The 19933-nt window shown below is 36.8% G+C and overlaps 1 protein-coding gene and 1 long non-coding RNA gene across 5 annotated transcripts in view; one reads left to right on the forward strand and one right to left on the reverse strand.

Annotated features, from left to right (window-relative positions):
- Window positions 1-19851, forward strand: part of PDK1 (pyruvate dehydrogenase kinase 1) — a 29556-nt gene extending 9705 nt beyond the window's left edge. The window contains exons 7-11 of one of the 3 annotated variants that reach the window (XM_045868614.3): window positions 1007-1083; window positions 2887-2985; window positions 14833-14943; window positions 17235-17348; window positions 17809-19440. In XM_045868614.3, the coding sequence (XP_045724570.1) occupies window positions 1007-1083; window positions 2887-2985; window positions 14833-14943; window positions 17235-17348; window positions 17809-17844 (437 nt within the window). In that variant the 3' untranslated portion in view covers window positions 17845-19440. Of the gene's footprint in view, window positions 1-1006; window positions 1084-2886; window positions 2986-14832; window positions 14944-17234; window positions 17349-17808; window positions 19441-19472 lie in introns of those variants that run through there. The other 2 variants (XM_045868613.3, XM_064586689.1) reach the window with 2 other exon arrangements.
- The window catches only part of LOC123839294 (uncharacterized), a 93191-nt gene continuing 91802 nt past the window's right edge, over window positions 18545-19933 (reverse strand). For both annotated transcript variants that reach the window (XR_010410187.1, XR_006789601.3), the window contains exon 5: window positions 18545-18644. This is a non-coding gene — a long non-coding RNA (uncharacterized LOC123839294). The remainder of the gene's footprint in view (window positions 18645-19933) is intronic.

Consider the following 19933-nt stretch of genomic DNA (forward strand, 5'->3'; position numbering starts at 1 on the left):
GATGTCTTGGAAGGAGGTTGATGAGTGTCACTGTGTTTCTGTGGGGGTGGGGTAGTTCGTAGAGGGAAAAACAGTTACTAAGTTAAGATGTCCCCTTAAGAAGAATAAAATTAAGTAGGCTTTTCCTAAGCTGTATTCTGGACCTTATAGTGGGAGAGCAATGGAAGAAGTTCTTCAATTGAAAATAGAATTGCTTGGTGTTTTTCTAAAGCCATATTAACTCTTTTGTTTCATAACAATACCATTCAGTAAAGAATCACAATGCACAAATGATAGTTTAGGAACCTGAACTTGAGCAGTTTCCAGGTGTCCCATCCATGTTTCCACGGGGCAGTTTATTCAGAGGAGAGTCCAATTTATTGGATGAATTAGAATTCTAAGGTATGGTGAGTCTTACTCCTTTGCGCTACTAAAAGTTGTTTTACATACTACCTGCCCGCCCCCTGCCCCTGCCACTGTATCCCCAACTGGGCTTCTAAATTTAATAAAATGTTTGAACGTAGAATTCATATTCCTTGATAAATTGATGCTAGTTTAATTTAATTCAGATCTGTATCCATAGAAATGCCTGAAATAAAACAGAAAACATTGCACATGGATGAAACATTTAAAAAAATGGCTTTAAAAAAATAGTATATTTACGTGAGTTGGACCATGGAACTTACAGACTTAACACTTTTGTTTTGGAAAGTAAAATTCTGACCTTAAGACTGAAAGTCCTTTTAAAAGACTCACCATCATAGAGAAAATGGGAAGCTGGATTGGCTAGATGGTTACGCAGGGTCACAAGAAGGACTGAAAACTCATGTTGTTGCCATCAGTTATAAATCTATGTGAATGTGGGGTCAAACACTAATACAGTGAAGAACTGGGGTGACAGTTCTCCCCCCCAAATAATACCACCCTCCATAGTCAATGTTTTCTTCTCATCACTACACAATATATTCTTAAAAATGCTTTAAGCACATCTCTCTGTACTTTTATATTTTTCTCTTCTGCTCTGTAGCAAAATCACCAGGACAGCCAATACAAGTGGTTTATGTACCATCCCATCTCTATCACATGGTGTTTGAACTTTTCAAGGTTTGTAAAATAGTATTACATAACCTTTATCAGTCCTTTCCTGAGGTTAGGGATCTGCTCTGAAAGTTAAGTACTCTACCAGGTTTTCCTCTGTTTCATTTAAAGATGTCATTTCATGCTCGGTGTCATGTCACGTTGCCGGCGATCAGCCTTTTGTCCACACTGATGGGCACTTCAGTGTAGTGGTAAGCTCATACTTGGAAGTCAGAAAGAATTGGGTCTGAATTCCAGTTCTGCCACTTAATCTCTGTGTGACGTTGGGCAAATTGGTCAGCCTTTTTGAGCCTACGTTTCCTCTTCTGTTAAATGAGGATAATACTATCCAGGTTATTATGAAGATTGGGAGTAGCAGACTAAGTGTCCAGTACAATGGCAGCTCAGTGTAAGTGCTCAGTAAAGTTCTGTTTTTCAAAACAGAATATTTAGAAGAATGACTCTCAATTTTCCACCCTTAGAAGACCAGAGTCCCACTATTATATGTTTGTGGAGTTTTTTGAGAAAGTCATTTATATTGACTTACAGGGCTTTTGCTATTATATTTGCTCTTTACAACAAATTTCAAAAACTAAATAAAATTATGCTAGAAATGTTAAGAGTACTTTTTTCCCCCAATAACACACCAATGACACTTGCTGATAGACAGAAAAGCGAGTGATAAGGACTGGTACAGGTCCTTGTGGCTGAAAATGACTACTCTAAATCAAGCCTATATAATCAGTCTCTTCCTTTAGTTACCATGTCTTCAGCCAGTAGCCAACTAGTAGAGAGCAGAGGTGGCTTTCAGTCGGATCATGAAAAAGAAAAACACACTGAAACACAGAAAATCTGGCTGAATTCTTAGAACAGCAAGAGTTCAAGAATGCTCTTCTATTCCTAGGACAGCATACAAAAATCTTCCTATCAAAGTGGTTAAATAAATAAGCGATTGGCGCTTAAAGGATTAAAATTAATTTTTTCCTTGAAGTTTCAGTTACTAAAGATCTTATTCCCCATGATGCTTAATAAAAGAAATATGACTGTATTCTATAATAGATTTTACATAGTGTCATTAATAATGGCTTTCATCTGAAACCTAATTTTATTAATAGCCTTTGGTAGAGACGATAGCATCTTTTTCTCAGGGATACCCAACCCTGATGAGTGTGCAGGGCCACACACTCTTATTTCCAAATTCAGTCCCATCTTTTGCCTTTTTAACTGTACCTAGTTTTATCAGTTTCTACTCCAGTGCTACATGTCATGGTATCTCTTAGTGTTTATACCATGTAGGCATTGTGTACCATGTATCCTTTAGGAATTGATCAAAACAGTTTTACAGTGTAAATATCCTTAGTTTCAAACTAGTGGTGAATTAGCTTAGTTTCTACATCATAATAAGACCATTGCAATGAGTGCTATACGAAATTTTTTTTTCCTTCAAAGTAATTTTTGGCAATTAAAAGGATTCTTAAAAATAGAGACAAAACTCTTTTCAAAAATAAGATTTGCTTGTTATCTACTAAATTATAAAAGTATTTGGATAGGATTTTTGGCTTCAATGTAAACTAGTCAAAGTGTTGAAATGCCTGGTTTTGGAAAATGAGCAGAATTTAATTGAAATCTTTAAATCAAAGTATCTCACAGTCCTCCAAAATGGACAGTAATTTTTAAAATTCTTTATAATTATAAGAATTGTGATATTTTGGCATATTTCCAGCAAATTAAAAATTTTTAAATTTCAAGTCATGCATATATATTTGAAAATTATAATTAGTTTCTCTTTTTTTAATGTTGTATTTTGAATGGAACCCTAATGTATTTCAGAACGCAATGAGAGCAACGATGGAACACCATGCTGACAAAGGTGTTTACCCCCCTATTCAAGTCCACATCACACTGGGTAATGAGGATTTGACTGTGAAGGTAAATGCTTTCTGGCTTGTTTGTTTTAATTGATGTGCAGGCATGTACATAATTTCCTGAAGACATAACTTATTCTTGGGAGAAAGAAATCCTATCTCTCATAGCTCATCAGCACATTGCTTCATTTATCTGGGAGATTCTGGAAATTATCCCCTGAGTCTGTTTCTATTCTGGTCCATAATCCAGATGATTCAAGTAAAAGTAAATCCTGAAGACAGACAGTTTAGCAGTAATCATGAATATCCACTTGGATAAGTAAAAGCTAAAATATTTGAGTGCTTACAGTGTTATGTAGATAGTATATAATGTTTCATTTTTAAGCAGTGTTTTTCAATCTACTTTTATGTTGTTTCATTTGCTTCTCATAAAAGCTCCTTCCTTAGGAGCACAGGTAATCTTATTGTTGATTTTACAGATGAGGAAACTAAGACACAGTGAGTAGCTCATAATTACACAGCAAATAAATGCCACAGAACATGAAATCAGGCTCTCTGACCCCAGGCTTTTTCCACTGCATTGTTCAGATAGTCCACTTTCTTAGAGTATGATGATTCTCTTTTTTAAATAATAATTTTAAATTTTGTTTTAGAGTAATAAATGCAAAGAGTATAAAAAATCAAATACATTAGTTCCTGGCCATTTGTAGGTCACTCCTCAGTCTTTTAGTTATTTTTTCTGGGATTTATTGGTATATTTTTAAGTAGGATTCTGATATCACTACTTCTGAAATATAACAGTTTTCAACAGCAAATATTAGCTTTCTGTTAAGGTAGGTGAGGAGTTAGTCTGTTAGAGCACCTCCCCTCCCCAACCCAGCCTCAACTGCTATTTTCATACATAAAATTATAGACTGAAAATAATCATCTTGCAGAATTTGAAGACCATCTACTGTTCCTTATTTTAAAAGCATATAATTCAATTACTCAGCCATCAAAAAGGAATGAAATCTTGCCATTTGCAACGACATGGATGGAGCTAGAGCAGATTATGTTAAGCGAAATAAGTCAGAGAAAGACAAATACCATATGATTTCACTCATATGTGGAATTTAAGAAACAAAACAGATGAACATATGTGGGTGGCAGGGTGAGAGAGAGGGAAACAAACCATAACAGACTCTTAAGGATAGAGAACAAACTGAGGGTTAATGGAGGGAGGTGGGTGGGGGGTGAGCTAGATGGGGATGAGTATTAAGGAGGGCACTTGTTATGATGAGCACTGGGTACTACTGTATGTAAGTGATGAACCACTGAATTCTGCTCCTGAAACCAATATTGCACTGTATGTTCACTAACTAGAATTCAAATAAAATTTTGAAAAAAAAAAAGAAAAAAGTGTAGAATTCAGTGTTTTTAAGAATATTCACAAGGTGTGCTACCATGGTACTGTCTAATTTCAGAACATTTTCATCACTCTCCAAAAAACCTCCATACCCATTAGTAGTCACTCCCCAATTTCTCCTTCTCCCCAGTCCTTGGCAACCGCTAATCTGTGTATGGATTTCCCTATTTTAGACATTTCATAAAAATGAAATTCTATAACATGTGGTCTTTTGTGACTGACTTCTGCCACTTAATGTAATGTTATAGCAGGTATCAGTACTTCCTTTTGTGGTTGAATGATACTCTGTAGTATGGGTATGACACATTTTGTTTATCCATTCATCAAGTTGATGAACATCTGGGTTTTTTCCATTTTTGGGGTGTTAGGAATAATGCTGCCATTCATGTAGAAGTCTTTGTGTGAACATAGGTTTTCATTTGTCTTATGTATACACATAGGAGTTGAACTGCTTATAGGTAACTGTTTAGGTTTTGAGGAACTGCCGAACTATTTTCCAAAGTGACCTTACCATTTTACATTCCTGCCAGCACTGTATGAAAGTTCCAGTTTTTCCACATCATTGTCAACATTTGTTAGAATCAGTCTTTTTGATTATAGCTATTCTAATGGGTATGAGTGATATCTCACTGGTTTTGATTTGTGTGAGAGATAATGGTGAGCATCTTTTCATGTGCTAATTGGCCATTTGTCTATCTCTGAAGAAATGTCAGTTAAGATCCTTTGCTCAGTTTTTAGGTGGATTGTCTTTTAATTGTTTTAGTGTTTAGAGTTATCTTTCTATATATATTTTTTATTATAGATACTAGTTCCTGATAAGATATATGATTTGAAAATGTTCTATTCTGTGGCTTATCTTTTCACTTTTTTTTTTTAAGATTTTTATTTATTTATTTGAAAGGAAAGAGACCGTGTGTGTGTGTGTGTGTGTGTGTGAGAGAGAGAGAGAGAGAGAGAGAGTGTGAGAGGGAGAGAGAGCACATGAGCAGGGGGAGGAGCAAAGGGAGAGGGAGAAGCCGACTCCCCGCTGAGCAGGGAGCCTGATGCCGAGTTTGATCCCAGGACCCTGAGATCGTGACCTGAACCAAAGGCAGATGCTTAACCAACTGAGCCACCCAGGCACCCCAGTTTTATTCTTCTTTAAATGCTTGGTAGAATCTACCAGTGAAGCCATCTGGCCTGAGTTTGTGTTGTAAGATTTTGATAACTAGTTCAGTCCCTTCATTTAGTATCAGTCTGTTCAGATTTTCTGTTTCTTTTTTTTTTCTTAAGATTTATTTTATTTTATTTATTTTATTTTTTTTTAAGATTTTATTTATTATTTGACAGAGAGAATGAGAGAGAGAGAGAGCACATGAGAGGGGGGAGGGTCAGAGGGAGAAGCAGACTCCCCGCCAAGCAGGGAGCCCGATGCGGGACTCGATCCCAGGACTCCGGGATCATGACCTGAGCTGAAGGCAGTCGCTCAACCGACTGAGCCACCCAGGCGCCCTTAAGATTTATTTTAGAGAGAGGGAGGAGTGTGCAGGTGGGGAGGAGAGGTAGAGGGAGAAGGAGAGAAACTCAAGCGGACTCCGCTCACTGAGCGGAGCCTGATGCAGGGCTTGATCTCATGACCCTGAGATCATGACCTGAGCTGAAATCAAGAGTCGGACACTTAACTGACTGAGCCACTCAGGCGCCCCGTATCTTCTATTTCTTCCTGAGGTAGTTTCTGTAGTTTGTGTCTTTCTAAGAATTTGTACATTTCACCTAGATTGTCTAATTTTTTGGCATAGAATTGTTTATAGTATTCACTCATAATCCTTATTTTTGTAGGATTGCTAGTAATGTCCCCACCTTCATTCTTGACTTTATCCGTTTGAGCCTTCTCCCTTTTTTCTTGATCAATCTAGCTAAAAGCTTGTCAATTTTGTTAATCTTTTCAAAAAACCAACTTCTGTTGAGTTTTTGCCATTGTTTTCTATTCTTTATTTCATTAATTTCCCCTCTAATGTTTCTTTCTTTTGCTTGCTTTGGAGTTAGTTTGATCTTTTTTAGTTTCTTTTTTTTGTTTGTTTGTTTCTTAAGGTGGGAATTTAGGTTATTCATTTAAGACCTTTTATAGCTATAAATTTCCCTCTAAGTACTGCTTTCTCTCTATCCCATAAGTTTTTTTATGGTGTGTTTTCATTTTTATTTATCTCAAATATTTTCTAATTTCTCTTCTGATTTCTTTGACCCATTGGTTCTTTGGGAGTATGTTGTTTAATTTGTATATATTTGTTAATTCCCACATTTTGTTCTGTTATTGATTTCTAATTTCATTCTATTACGGTCAGAAATATAGTATGTTTGATTTCAGTTCTTTTACATTTATTGAGACTTGTTTTATGGCTAACATAGGGTCTATGGAAAATGTTACATATCTTGGAGAATGTTTCATGTGTACCTGAGAAAAATGTGTATCCACTGTTGTTGGATAGAGTGTTCTATAGATAGTACTTAGGCCTACTTTGTTTATAGTGTTGTTCAAATCTTCTGTTTTCTTGTTGATCTTCTATCTAGTTGTCATATCCATTTTTGGAAGTGGGGTATTAAAATCTCCCAACTATTATTGAGACTTGTCTATTTCTCCCTTCAATTCTGTCAGTTTTTGCTTCATGTATTTTGGAGCTCTGTTGTTAAAGTGTATATATGTTTATGATTTTATGTCTTTGATATATTGGCCTTTTATCATTGTAAAATGTCCTTCTTTGTCTCTGATAATAATTTTTGTCTTAAAGTGTATTTTTATCTGTTACTTGTATAACCATCCCAGCTTTCTTTTGGTTTCTGTTTCCACAGTGTATCTTTTCCCAAGATTTTACTTTCTTTTTTTTTAAGATTTTATTATTTTTTCAGTAATCTCTATACTCAGTGTGGGGTTTGAACTCATAGCCACGAGATCAAGAGTCACATACTCAGCCAGTCAGGTGCCCCACAAGATTTTACTTTCAACCTGTTTATGTGTTTGAATCTAAAGTGTGTCTCATAGACAACATATGGTTACATTATGTTTCTTTATTTTTTAATCCAGCTGGCCAGTGTCCATCATTTAATTAGGGTGTTCAAGTCAGTTGCATTTAACATAATTAGCGTTAATGTAGAATTTAGGTTTGCCATTTTGTTATTTGTTGTGTATGTATTTTATGTCTCTTCTGATTCTTTATTTCTCTATTACTAATGCCTTTTTTATTAAAAATGATATTTTCTGGTGTACCATTTTCATTTCCTTCTTGTTTCTTTTATTGTATTTCTTTGAGTTATTTTTTTCTTAGTGGTTGTCCCAGGATTACAATTAACGTATTAATTTATTTATAACAGCCTAGTTCAGATTAATACCAACTTAACTTCAATAGTATACACAGGTTTTGTTCCTATATAGGTCCATTCCCTCCCCCTTCCTATCCTTTGTACTGTTATTGTCATGAAACATACATTTTTATACATTGTATGTTCCTCTACATAGATTTATAATTATTATTCTCTTAAGTTGTCTTTTAAATAAGGTAGGAGAAAAAAGTTACAAAAATACACCTACACTATCCTTTATATCTACCTATGTAATTACTTTTCCTGGTGCTCTTTATTTCTTCATGTGGATTTGATTTACTGTCTAGTGTTCTTTCATTTCAGGCTGAAGGATTCCCTTTAATATTTCTTTATAAGGCAGGTCTACCAGTGATGAACTCTCTCAGGTTTTGCTTATTTGAGAATGTCTTAATTTCTCTTTCATTTTTGAAGGACAATTTAGTTAGATATAGAATTCTTGGTTGATAGTCCTTCTTTCAGCACTTTGAAAATGTTAATCCTACTGCCTCTGGTCTCCATGGTTTCTGAAGAGAAATCAGCTGTTAATCTTACTAGGATCCTTTGTATATGATGAATCACTTCTCTCACGGCTTTCAAGATTCTTCTTGGTTTTTGACAGTTTGGTTATGATTTGTCCAGATGTGGATCTCTTTGAGTTTATTATACCTTGACTTTGATCAACATCATCTTTTTATTCAAAACTGGGAAATTTTTAGCCTTCATTTCTTCAGATACTCTTTCTGCCTCCTTTTCTCTCTCCTCTTCTGGGATTCCCAGTATATAAATGTCAGTACACTTGATGGAGTCCCACAGGTCTCTGACACTTTTTTCCTTCATTTTTTCCCCCATTTTTCTTCCCTTTTTTCTTTCTGTTTCTCAGACTGTATAATTTCAATTGACTTGTCTTCAGTATCACTGATTCTTTCTTCCACATGTTCAAATGTGCGTTGAGCCCTTCTGAATTTTTCATTTCAGTTATACTTCTCAACTAGAATTTCAGTTTGGCTCTCTTATATAATTTCTATATGTTTTTTTTATTGCTCTTCTCTGTTTGGGAAAGCATCAACTTTGTACTTTAGTTCTTTAAAAATGGTTTCCTTTAGTTCTTTCAAAATATTTAAAATAGCTGATTTGAAGTCTTTGTTTAGTAAATCTAAGTTTCCTCAGATATAGTGTCTGTCGATTCCATTTTTTTCCCTGTGCATAGGCCATACTTTCTTGTTTCTTTGCACCTTTTATACTTTTGTTGAAAATTAGACATTTAAAATAATACAATGTGACAACTCTGAAGATCAGATACTTCTCCTCTCTCCAAGATTAGTTCTTGTTTGTTTAGTGACTCTTTAAACTATTTCTGTAAAGTCTTTATTCTTTAATGTGTACAGCCACTGAAGTTTACTTGGTTGGCTTAGTGGTCAACTAATGATTGGACTGAGAGTTCCTTAAATGCCTGCCATCTCCCAGTCTGTAAAGGGACTCCATGTGCATATTGGGTCACACTTTCAACACTCAGGTCCTGTGTGTACAGAAACCCAGTCAGTCAGAAATGAAAACTTCCCTGAACATGAACATAGCCCTGGGCATCCACATGACCTTCTAGATTCCCAGGATATCCTTGAGCTTTTCTAAGCCCCTAAGGACATCTCATTCCCTAGTTTTTCCTGTTAAGCTTTTTGGTTAGTCTATTATTTGCCTTAACTGTTGTATACTGCCCTAGGCAGCCTTCACATTAATCAGTTATCTCTAATTGTTTTTGACAAATGTTTCTGAGGATGGGAAGTGGATGCATACAAGACTTTTTGCATTGGGGAGTGCAGAATCAGGCCAAAGAACAATAGCCTTCCCAGTGGCTGCCAGGCTGCAGGTTTCACTCTGATTCCATGTTATTGATGGGGGTGGAAATGGGGGTGGGAATAAGGCAAGTTAAAATACCACAGAGTCCATTGTTTTTCTTGACTAAATGCTCCCCAGATTGCTGCAAGCCTTTGGTTACTTTCTAGAGTTCTGAACAAAGTTGATTCTGACAGTATTTGTCTTTTTCTTGGTGCTTTGATGGTTAAGACCCTTTTCCTTTTTCCACTATTTTTGCTGATGTAACTCCTGCTATTCCTTTTGAGAAGACTTATGCTTATTCCAATCCCCGTTCCTTTGTATATGACCAGTTTTAAGTGTCAGGTTTTGTTGTTTTGTCTCTTTTAACTAAAGCCTTTAAGATCTTTTCTTCAGCTCTGTTCTGAAATTTCATAATGATGTGACTTGGTGTGGGTCTTTTCTTACTCATTGAGCTGGGCCCTTTAGAATTTCCACTGTGTCCTTGGTACTTTCTTCCCTACTGCTTCATTTTCTGATAGTCCTATTTGGAGGATGTTGGACTTCATGAATTGATCCTCTGATTTTTCATATCTTTCTTCTCTTGCTTTTTATCTCTATAAACTTTTCATTCTACTCTGTGAGATGCCCTCAACTTTGAATTCCCAACTCTTCTATTGAATTTTCATTTCTATATCTTATAAATTTCCAGGAACTTTCTATTTTTTATTATTCCTTTTTTATAGTATTCTGTTTAGTTTTATCTTCTTTTATCACTCTGAGGATAATAATAGCTGTTTTTTAAAAAAAATGAATATGCGTTAACTCTCTACACTGTTTCCTCTGAGTTTCTTTTTTCTGTTTATCTCTCTTGGCTGTTCATTTAAAAAGAGTGATGCACAAATAAATATATGGCAAATACCATCTGTTTGCTAAAAAAGTAATGTGACTGCATCACTTTTTTTCAGCCCAGATGCTAATGTGTGTCTATTTTTTCGTTAGTTATGTGTCAGCTGCTTGCTCGTTAAGGTTTACTTGATTCAAAATAAATCCCACATGTCTTCTGCTTTGGGACCTCAGTTGTGCTACAGCATGGTCTTTCTCATAACCTTTTCCTGTTTTGTCTTTCATGTGATTTTTGCATGTCGGTCTGTAGCTGTTTTCTTTTACTTGTGGTCATCCATCACAGCATGGATCAAGATTCACCAAATTCTTAGACACTTAGCAGAGACTTGGCCTGTGCTGGTGGACAGGCTTTGTTTGGGGAATCTGTCTCTTTAGTTCAAGAAAGTTTCATAATGACCCAGCAGTTCCATTCCTAGGTATATACCCCAAAGGAATTAGAACAGATACTCAAGCAAAAATTTATACATGAAGGTTCATAGAGGCATTATTCATAATAGCCGAAAACTGGAAAGGCTGAAATGTCCATCAACTGATGAAGAGATCAATAAAATATGGTATAGCCATCTAATGGAATATTGTTGGGCCATGAAAGGAAATGAAGTATGGGTACCTGCTACAACATGGCTGCCACAACACTAAAAAGATTACACTAAGTGAAAGAAACCAATCACAAAAAGCCACATATCATACAGTTCTATTTATATGAAATGTCCAGAATTGGCAAATGTATAGGGACAAGAAACAGATAAATGGTTGCTTAGGGGTCTGACCAATAAAGAGTCCAGGGTTTCTTTTTGAAGTAATAAAAATTTCTAAAATTTACCTATCTATGAATATATTAAAAACCATCGAGTTTCATACTTTAAATATGTGCATTTTATGGTACATGAATTACTTCAATGAAGGTACTTAAAAAAAAAAAGAAAGGCTCATAAGGGTCTGGAACAGACTGTTCTCGAAGCCCCTGTGAAAGCCCTACCTGTATTAGGCTCTGCCTCCATATATTGATCTTCCTCCACACATCTGAGGTCACATGACTGAATCTGCTCTTGTTAAATGCTTGCTTTAATTTTCTTCAGTAGAGTTTTCATCCCCATCACTAGTACTAGATTTTCAGGATCAAGGTTTGCTTTTAACCTCTGTCTATAGATACGTAGAGAGAAAACTAGTGCTGAATGATATGTATTAAAAAGTCAACAGGGTGGCATATAGTTGAGTTTTTAAATAGTCTTTATATAGTCTTTCTTCCCATTCTTTTAGCTTTTTCAGATTTTTGACATTTTCCTCCCTTTTTCCCTCTGCTAAGAATCCTGTGAGAGAGTTGTTTTTTTCTGGCCGATGACTCCCACTACTCTTTTAGATTTGGTGTTTGTGCTATATTCAGTAAATAACATAAATGTTATAGCCACATGTCTTTTAAAATGTAAATGTCTTGGTTCATTCCCTGTTGGTGATTTTACAAACTTGACATTGAGACTTCAGGAGCTCTGGGTTGAGTTCAGGGTTAGTAAATCTCCTACCTTGAGAACTGTCAACAAGTTAGTGGTTCATTTCCCTTGGACCTGAAATTCACACACATTAGCCCAGGGAGGCCATTATTATGGGGAACAGGAAGTTAGGGATGGCAACTCTTGGTTAGATGACCTTGAGAGGTGGTGATTTCATACACTAAAGAGAAAACTTTAAAAATAATTGGCAAACTTCTCTTTCTCAGCCTTGCTGTTGACATTATTCCACACCACCCATCTCTTTCATCTCTTCACATTTCCTTGGCATAGGCTTCTTCTGATGCTTCTAGATTTTTTCTTCAAATTATCTTAATCAGAAATATTTTTGTTTAATTTTCACATATGTTTCTCAACATATTTGTCATCAGACTGTCATTCTTCTTAAATATGTACAGACCAACTATCTGTCCCTCTCTCCCATTAATCCCTCCTCCCATTTTTCCAAAGAACTCAAATCCTCAGGCATAATATCATCTGTTAAAATTCCCTTGGAAACTCTTTCGACCACTTTAAAAATCTACTCGTTCCAGTTTATTGTGTTTTTGGCTGCAAAGCAGAGGAGGTTACTTTTATCCGTTTTTAACTACATTCTTAGGGTTAGTTTACCCCCTTCACCTCTCATAAAAGGACACTTCTCAAAGTCACCTCTGTCCTTTCTGCTCAGCTCTCTGCTTTTCTAATACTGGCCTCTAGCTAGAAATTACTTCTTGTTTCATACAAGATTGCTGTCGTCTTTCTGGCCGATGGTTAAGGAAAACCAGGAAATATTTATTGAAGTCTACCTTTTTATCTTAATATCTATTCTAATATATTGTTTACGTAATATTTATAGAACACCCACACTTCTTACTCATGTTACCAGTAAATGTGCAGCAGAATATTAAAGGATGAATAATTAACAAATTGATGGATCTCAGAAAATACCCAGAGCTCTTTATTAGTCTTACGAAAATAAATCTCTTCACTGGACTTTGAATTCATAGCCAAGAACAATTTCAAGCGTGCTTACGTACAAGTTCTGATTAAAGTCTTTTATATTTTTATACTGTAATTTTCTAATTGTGGATGTATCCGAGGCAAGCCATCAAGTGGTACTTCATCTATGTCATTTTCATTATGAAAGTAATACACATGCATATTGTAAAGATATTTAAAGACCTGGGTGGCTCAGTTGGTTGGGCGACTGCCTTCGGCCCGGGTCATGATCCCGGAATTCTGGGATCGAGTCCCGCATCGGGCTCCTGGCTCAGCAGAGAGCCTGTTTCTCCCTCTGACCCTCTCCCTTCTCATGCTGTTTCTCTCTCTCTCAAATAAATTTTAAAAATCTTAAAAAAAAAAGAAAAAAGATCATATAAAAACTCAATGATAAGCCATCCAGCCTGTTGACCTTTTTTTAAATAATGCTCTTTTAAACTTATTTGTGATCAAGTCTTTGATTTTTTTTTTTTTTTAAGATTTTATTTATTTATTTGAGACAGAGAGAATGAGAGACAGAGAGCACGAGAGGGAGGAGGGTCAGAGGGAGAAGCAGACTCCCTGCCGAGCAGGGAGCCCGATGCGGGACTCGATCCCGGGACTCCAGGATCATGACCTGAGCCGAAGGCAGTCGCTTAACCAACTGAGCCACCCAGGCGCCCCAAGTCTTTGATTTTTTATTTCATTTTTTTAAGTAGTCTCTACGCCCAACATGGGGCTCAAATTCATGACCCCGAGATCAAGAGTTGGTTGCTCTACCAATTAAGGCAGCCAGACACCCCCAGCCTATTGGCTTTTTAATCATTCAACACTATCTAGCCATCTACCAATTTATTCATTCATTCATATATATGTATACCACACGCACGCACACACACATTAAAGCAGATTAGTTTGTATATTAATGTTACAGATAATAGAATCAACTTAGATTTTGTGACAAAGGAAAATGGCTGTAGTAGATGAGAATGTGAACTGTATAATAATTAAAACAAGGCCACGTTAACTGTAGAGGAAAACAGAATGAAAATAGTCTGTAAATAAATTACTAAGTTCAACCCACCATATGATTTGAGTTGAGAAATGACATTAGAACAGTACAAAGACCAGTGTACTTTGTAAACTCAGCAGAAAGTTGTCTGGGGGTCTGTGCTGCTGAACAATATTGTGTGGACCTCTCTCCTGCCGGTACCTACAGTTCTACATAATATTTCATGGCTTAATAGTTTTCTATTTTAGAATGTGCATTAGTTTACTTAAATAGTCCCTTATTTAGGTTATAATCCAGTTTTAGCTATTCTACGTAGTGCTGTGATGGATATTCTCAGACATACTTTGCATACTTCTTTGATTATTTTTTTAGGATAAACACCATTGGGTCAAAGGGTTCATGCATTTTGAATCTGACTGCCAAACCGCGCACCAGAGAAATGAGTTTACATCCAAGATAGACTTAGTTTATGCCCCATTCTGTGCTCACTGCACCGTTCGTATACAACCAGTGAATACACAGAGCCATAGCACTGACTCTGTATTATGATGGAGCTTATTATGTGTTAGAATTGTCCATATTGGAGGAGTTTGAAGAAGCCTACCAGTGAAGAAAATGTTTACACTCACAACTTGGATTGCATGGTACTGGTTTTGAAAAGCAGTACTTTCCTTGGGCACCAGGGGGGCTCAGTCTGTTAAGCGGCTGACTTCGGCTCAGGTCATGGTCTCAGGGTCGTGGGATCAAGTCCCACCTGGGACTCCACACTTAGTGGGGAGTCTGCTTGTCTGTCTCCCTCTGCTTCTGCCCCTGCCTCTGCTTGTGCCTGCATGCTTCTCTCCCTCTCAAATAAATAAATTTAAAAAATCTTGGAGGGAGGGAGGCAGGCAGGCAAGCAATAAGTTAAACTGTGACACTGAGTGTGTGTTGGTGTTTTGCTGTGTATGGGACTTGGTCATTAGGCATGATCCTTTCTCACCTTAGATGAGTGACCGAGGAGGTGGTGTTCCTTTGAGGAAAATTGACAGACTCTTCAACTACATGTACTCAACTGCACCCCGGCCTCGTGTTGAGACATCCCGAGCCGTGCCCCTGGTATGTGATCAAGAAATAACAAAGTGTAAAAAAAGAAGAAAGAGAGAATTGAGTGTGTTTCTGTGAGTTGCCAAAAAAAAAAAAAAAAAAAAAAATCAAATGAATACCAAATAAAGCAGTTCAGCAGTTGCGTAAGGTACCCGTGAGGGAGAAAGGAAGCTATTAGAAAAAACACTTTCCTCTGAATTTAAACAGCCTTTGGCTCATTTCTTCTTTTGATTGAAAAGAGCACAAGACAGGGAGTATTGTTTCACAGTTCCTGTTGTCAAGCCTGATAGTGATATGCCAGTAGTTTGATGCAGTTAACCACATTTTGATTTACTATGTCTAACATGAAGACTAAGTTACTGGTTTTGCCAGCATTTTTGGTCAACACTGGTTGAATCCTCAGTGTTGATTTTTTTTTCCCCTCAAGTACTTGTAATTAGAAAAATTTCATAATCTAGACCCAGAAAAAAGACTAGAGTTCTGATCGCTTAATTGCCAACCTGGAAAAGGCTCAAATTATATTTGTTGTGGTGGTATTTTTTATTGATCGCAGTCACCTGTTTTCAGGTTTCATGTGATCAGCTTTTGAATTCACTCCATCCTTGCCCTCTAAGCCCTAGAAAAGCACTTTGCCAAATCTCTGACCTGTAACTTAGGGGGAACTACTCTTCGGACTTTGAAACTTCTCTGGCGTAGGTGCTGGAGTTACACTATAACATGATGAAATACAGTATAAATGCAGTATGAATAAGAATATAAAATAGATTGATCTATTTTAGATTCTTCCTAAGAAGTTACTAGAAGGACTTAGAGTTGTACCTGTTACACAGCACAGATTCTGTAACTAGAACTGTAATCTAGTTCAAGTCTTATCATACTTTTAAAATTTAGATTACACCAGGACCGTGTCACTCAAATTGAGGTAGATATGCATCCATGCACCAACAGGCAGACACGGTCAAATAATAACCATGAGCACCTTCTTAGATTCTGATTTTACTCTAAGAAGTAAGGGAGGGTTGGGATGTTTAAATTACAGAGCTGTGGGCAGGGATAGGACAGGGATCCAGGGATGGCAGCAGGAGAGCTGTCACCACCCCGAATCAAAGGGAGAAGAAGTTAGCAGAACCCAGAAGGGACTGTAACAGAGCAGCCCCTTATACTCAAGTGGTCTAACCCCAAGGGAAGTAAACCTCAGCGGGAATGAAACGGGGGAATGAATACCCTGACTTGACTCCCTCTGAACTCCTATGGGGTTCCCCATTGGCTGGACCCACTAGAAGCAGAGGGCAGGGGAATCTGTTGATAGCATCCTCCCAGGGCAAGGAGTCACGTGGAGAATGGATAGTTGATTTGGAGGGGTAAACAGAAACTCTGATTAGAAAAGCCAAGTAATAAACAGCAGAGGTAGATGAAGCCAAAGCCTGCATTTATAAATAGCACTCTGATTCCTGAGTCCACATAAGCTCTTAACTGAAGTGTTATATGTAGTATCATAGAACGTCTGGCTTAGTGGTAAAAACTGTTTTCGTACTTGTCCAAATGTTTTGCTTTGTATTAAAGAAGTTGTAGGATTTATTTAGTAAAGAAGGCCATTCAGGGTTCTGGAAACAGGATGAACAAAGACACAGAAATGAAAAATAACATTTGTTTGAGGAACTTAAGAGCTGGCGATTTGGTCCAGCTGGACTAGAAAGTGGGAGGCAGAGACCTGATCTGATGAAGTCTTGAAAGTTCTTTTTAGAAGCTTGAATTTTTATCTCAGGGCAATGGGTTGGGGATGGTAGGTAGGTTGGGCATGGTATTAATGGTGATGTGCTTTGTAGGTTTTTAAACAGGGTAGTAATTTGTCAGTAACAAAGTGGACTTACTACTGATCTATCCAGGTTCAGAACACAGGCTGGAAATTCATGGTATGAAGTCAAGGGATGTAGCTCTGAGACTGCCAACAAAGCTTTTTCTACTCTTGCTCCTAAAAGAGAGAACATGTTTTATGTGATAATGCCAAAAGCAGTATTGGGATACCCTAGAGCAAGGCAGCAAAGAAAAGCAACGTGCTGTTCTAGATATACATGAGTCATTTTATAGAAAAAAGAAAAATGAGTTTTAAATGACCAGAGGGGAGTCATCTAATGTAGTACCCCAGCTTGGCTTCAGCTTGATCCGTATTAGTGGTTAGGTATTAACGATCTCTTAGATGCAGGCTCTGATAGCCCTAGGATACTCAGAAGCATTTATTTTAACTAGAAAAGTATTTCACTGTGTGGCTTTCTGAGTAGAATTTCACTTTTCTCATCAAACAGGCTGGTTTTGGCTATGGATTGCCCATATCACGTCTTTATGCCCAATACTTCCAAGGAGACCTAAAGCTATATTCTTTAGAGGGCTATGGGACAGATGCAATCATCTACATTAAGGTAATAACTGTAGTCTTTTTGATTTAATGATACTTTTTTTGGTTATAAGAAAAGGTGCCAATGTCTAGCTGTAATGAAATTTTCTTCTACCTCATCACTATTAAAATATAAGAATATGGTTTTTACATATGATCTCATCTATTTTCACAAATGATCTCCTTGACTGGGGGAAGGGGCACACTCTCACCTGTAATGATCAGGACTATGATTGTTAACAGAAAAAAAGTCGGGCTGAAGTGGGGAATCATAAGTTACATACCACACAAATTTAATTTTAATATAAAACACACAAATGGCCATTGATCCCCCAATCTTTTGATGTACTGCAGGGTCTTTTCTTTGTACATGAGTCTCCAGATTCAAGTTTCAGTTGTCTTTCCTGCAGAAGCTATACTTAACAACGCATTGTTTTGATTTATTTAAAGAAACAACCAACTGCATAATCTTTTTTGATTTATAGGTAGTCCTTTATAGATGTCTTCTGACTCAGATTTGACAGCAATCTTCATGTGACTTTCCTTCAGGAGTCTTTCCAAAGCATTCATCTTGGTTTTCAAAGAACCTCCCCTGACCCCCTCCTTTTTTTTTTTTTTTCATTTTGTTTAAGCAATACTTGATTAAATTATATAATTATAATGACAGATGTTAAGTGCATAAACAGATTTGGGAACAAGCACAGGGGACTCTTGGCAAGCCTATAGCTCACCTGGTGGGAGCAGAAGCACTTTGCCTGCTGGCCTGTGATGTTCCCTGTGTTTATCAGAGTTCAGCATATTTTACAGTGTTCGAGAGCAACCGAACCCCATCAGCCCACTGGATTGGTTAAGCAGTGGGCTGTTGGTACCTAATTTAGTGACTCAAGTTTCTTGTTCTGGCCACTAGATGGCACCTATTTTATAGGAAATGGTGAAGACTGTATAATGGAAAAAATAAGTTTATCCGAAAAGGTTAAATTCTTTCAAGATAATAATCCTTTTCTTTTAAGCCATCTCAATTGTGAGTAACTTGAAAAGGGCAACATGAAGGTAACATTTTTATCACCAAATGTAACATTTTTTATCTAGCCCATTGATCAAGGGGTTCTGGCAGTTCTGGCATAAAGAGAATACACAGGTGAAAGGTTTTTAATCCACTTTGGAAAAAATAGAAGACAGGAATCTTATAAAATCATTAAAATCAGGGGCCTCCTGAATGGCTCAATCAGTTAAGCGTCTGACTCTTGATACCAGCTCAGGTCTTGATCTTCAGGTCATGAGTTCAAGCCCCCATTGGGTTCCACGCTGGGTGTGAAGCCTACTTAAAAAAAAAAAAAAATCATTAAAATCAATGTCAAAGACTTTCCTTACCATTATCGGAATGAAATTTCCTGTTCAGTATTTTCTACATCTTGGGGAATACCCGTGGCTTAAGGTCAGAATCCTACTGAAATATCTTAACTTGAAGAAGATAGGGAGGAACATGGTTTATCTCAGGTCCCAGCGATTTGCAGGAAGCTGAAATAGAACAGTGAATCAATGGTAATGATACGTTAGAAACATGAAACGATGCACAATGCAGATATCCCATCCACTATACCTGAAATTGGTGGCTCTAATAGCAGGAGCAGACACAGGATCAAACCCAAGGCCAAGAATTTTTCAATCAAAAGCCTTAGACATAGTTTTGTGTTTATTGATAATATTATTATGATGACTTTTTTAAGTCCATGACTATGCTGGAAAAAATATTATTTCTTCTAACAAATAATTGAAATAGATTTCATGAAATGATTTTACAATTATGTATATTACGGTGCATATGTCAGTTTTTATGCTTTTACACTTAAATGACTTTTTCAGTTAACCAACTTCTGTTCTGGGTCATGTTTTTATAAGACACATCTCCTACACCTGTGTAAAATTTCAATCCAGCAGCTTCCAGGCTGGTTGGACAATTACTGCAAACAAAAAAAAAATCAATGTGCATACCACGCAGTGCCGTACACTTAGTAAATAATGCATTGCAAATATGTACACTGTTTCAAAATGTATGTAGATGATGTGAATGATTAGTAAAATACAAATCCAATAAAGCACTCTTTAATTTCGAGTAACCTTTAGACTTAGGTCCCACTTTTTCTTTCAGGCTCTGTCAACAGAATCGATAGAGAGACTCCCAGTATATAACAAAGCTGCCTGGAAGCATTACAACACTAACCATGAGGCCGATGACTGGTGTGTCCCCAGCAGAGAACCAAAAGACATGACAACATTTCGCAGTGCCTAGATACACTTGGGACATCTGGAAAATCCAAATGTGGCTTTTGTATTAAATTTGGAAGGGGTGACGTTCAGAACTACATTATACCAAATACTTCCCATGTTATTTTCAAAATTAACTATTTGGGTAGAATAAATGGAAAGTGAATTCCATTTATGTCTGTTAAACTTCCTAAAAGATGAAATTGTACCTATTTTGCACTTATATTTTCACAGTTAATTGAACATATTTTTAAACAACTGTAGTTTGGGTCAACTTTCTTCTTTATGGTAGACTTCAGAAGCATGGAACTCTTTGGGTTTCTACAGAAAGCTCTGTGGTTTTTA

Source organism: Mirounga angustirostris, unplaced genomic scaffold (genome assembly GCF_029215605.1).
Source record: "Mirounga angustirostris isolate CCGP_5_RB_7025 unplaced genomic scaffold, mMirAng1.0.hap1 SCAF_3, whole genome shotgun sequence".
Classification (NCBI taxonomy): Eukaryota; Metazoa; Chordata; class Mammalia; order Carnivora; family Phocidae; genus Mirounga; species Mirounga angustirostris.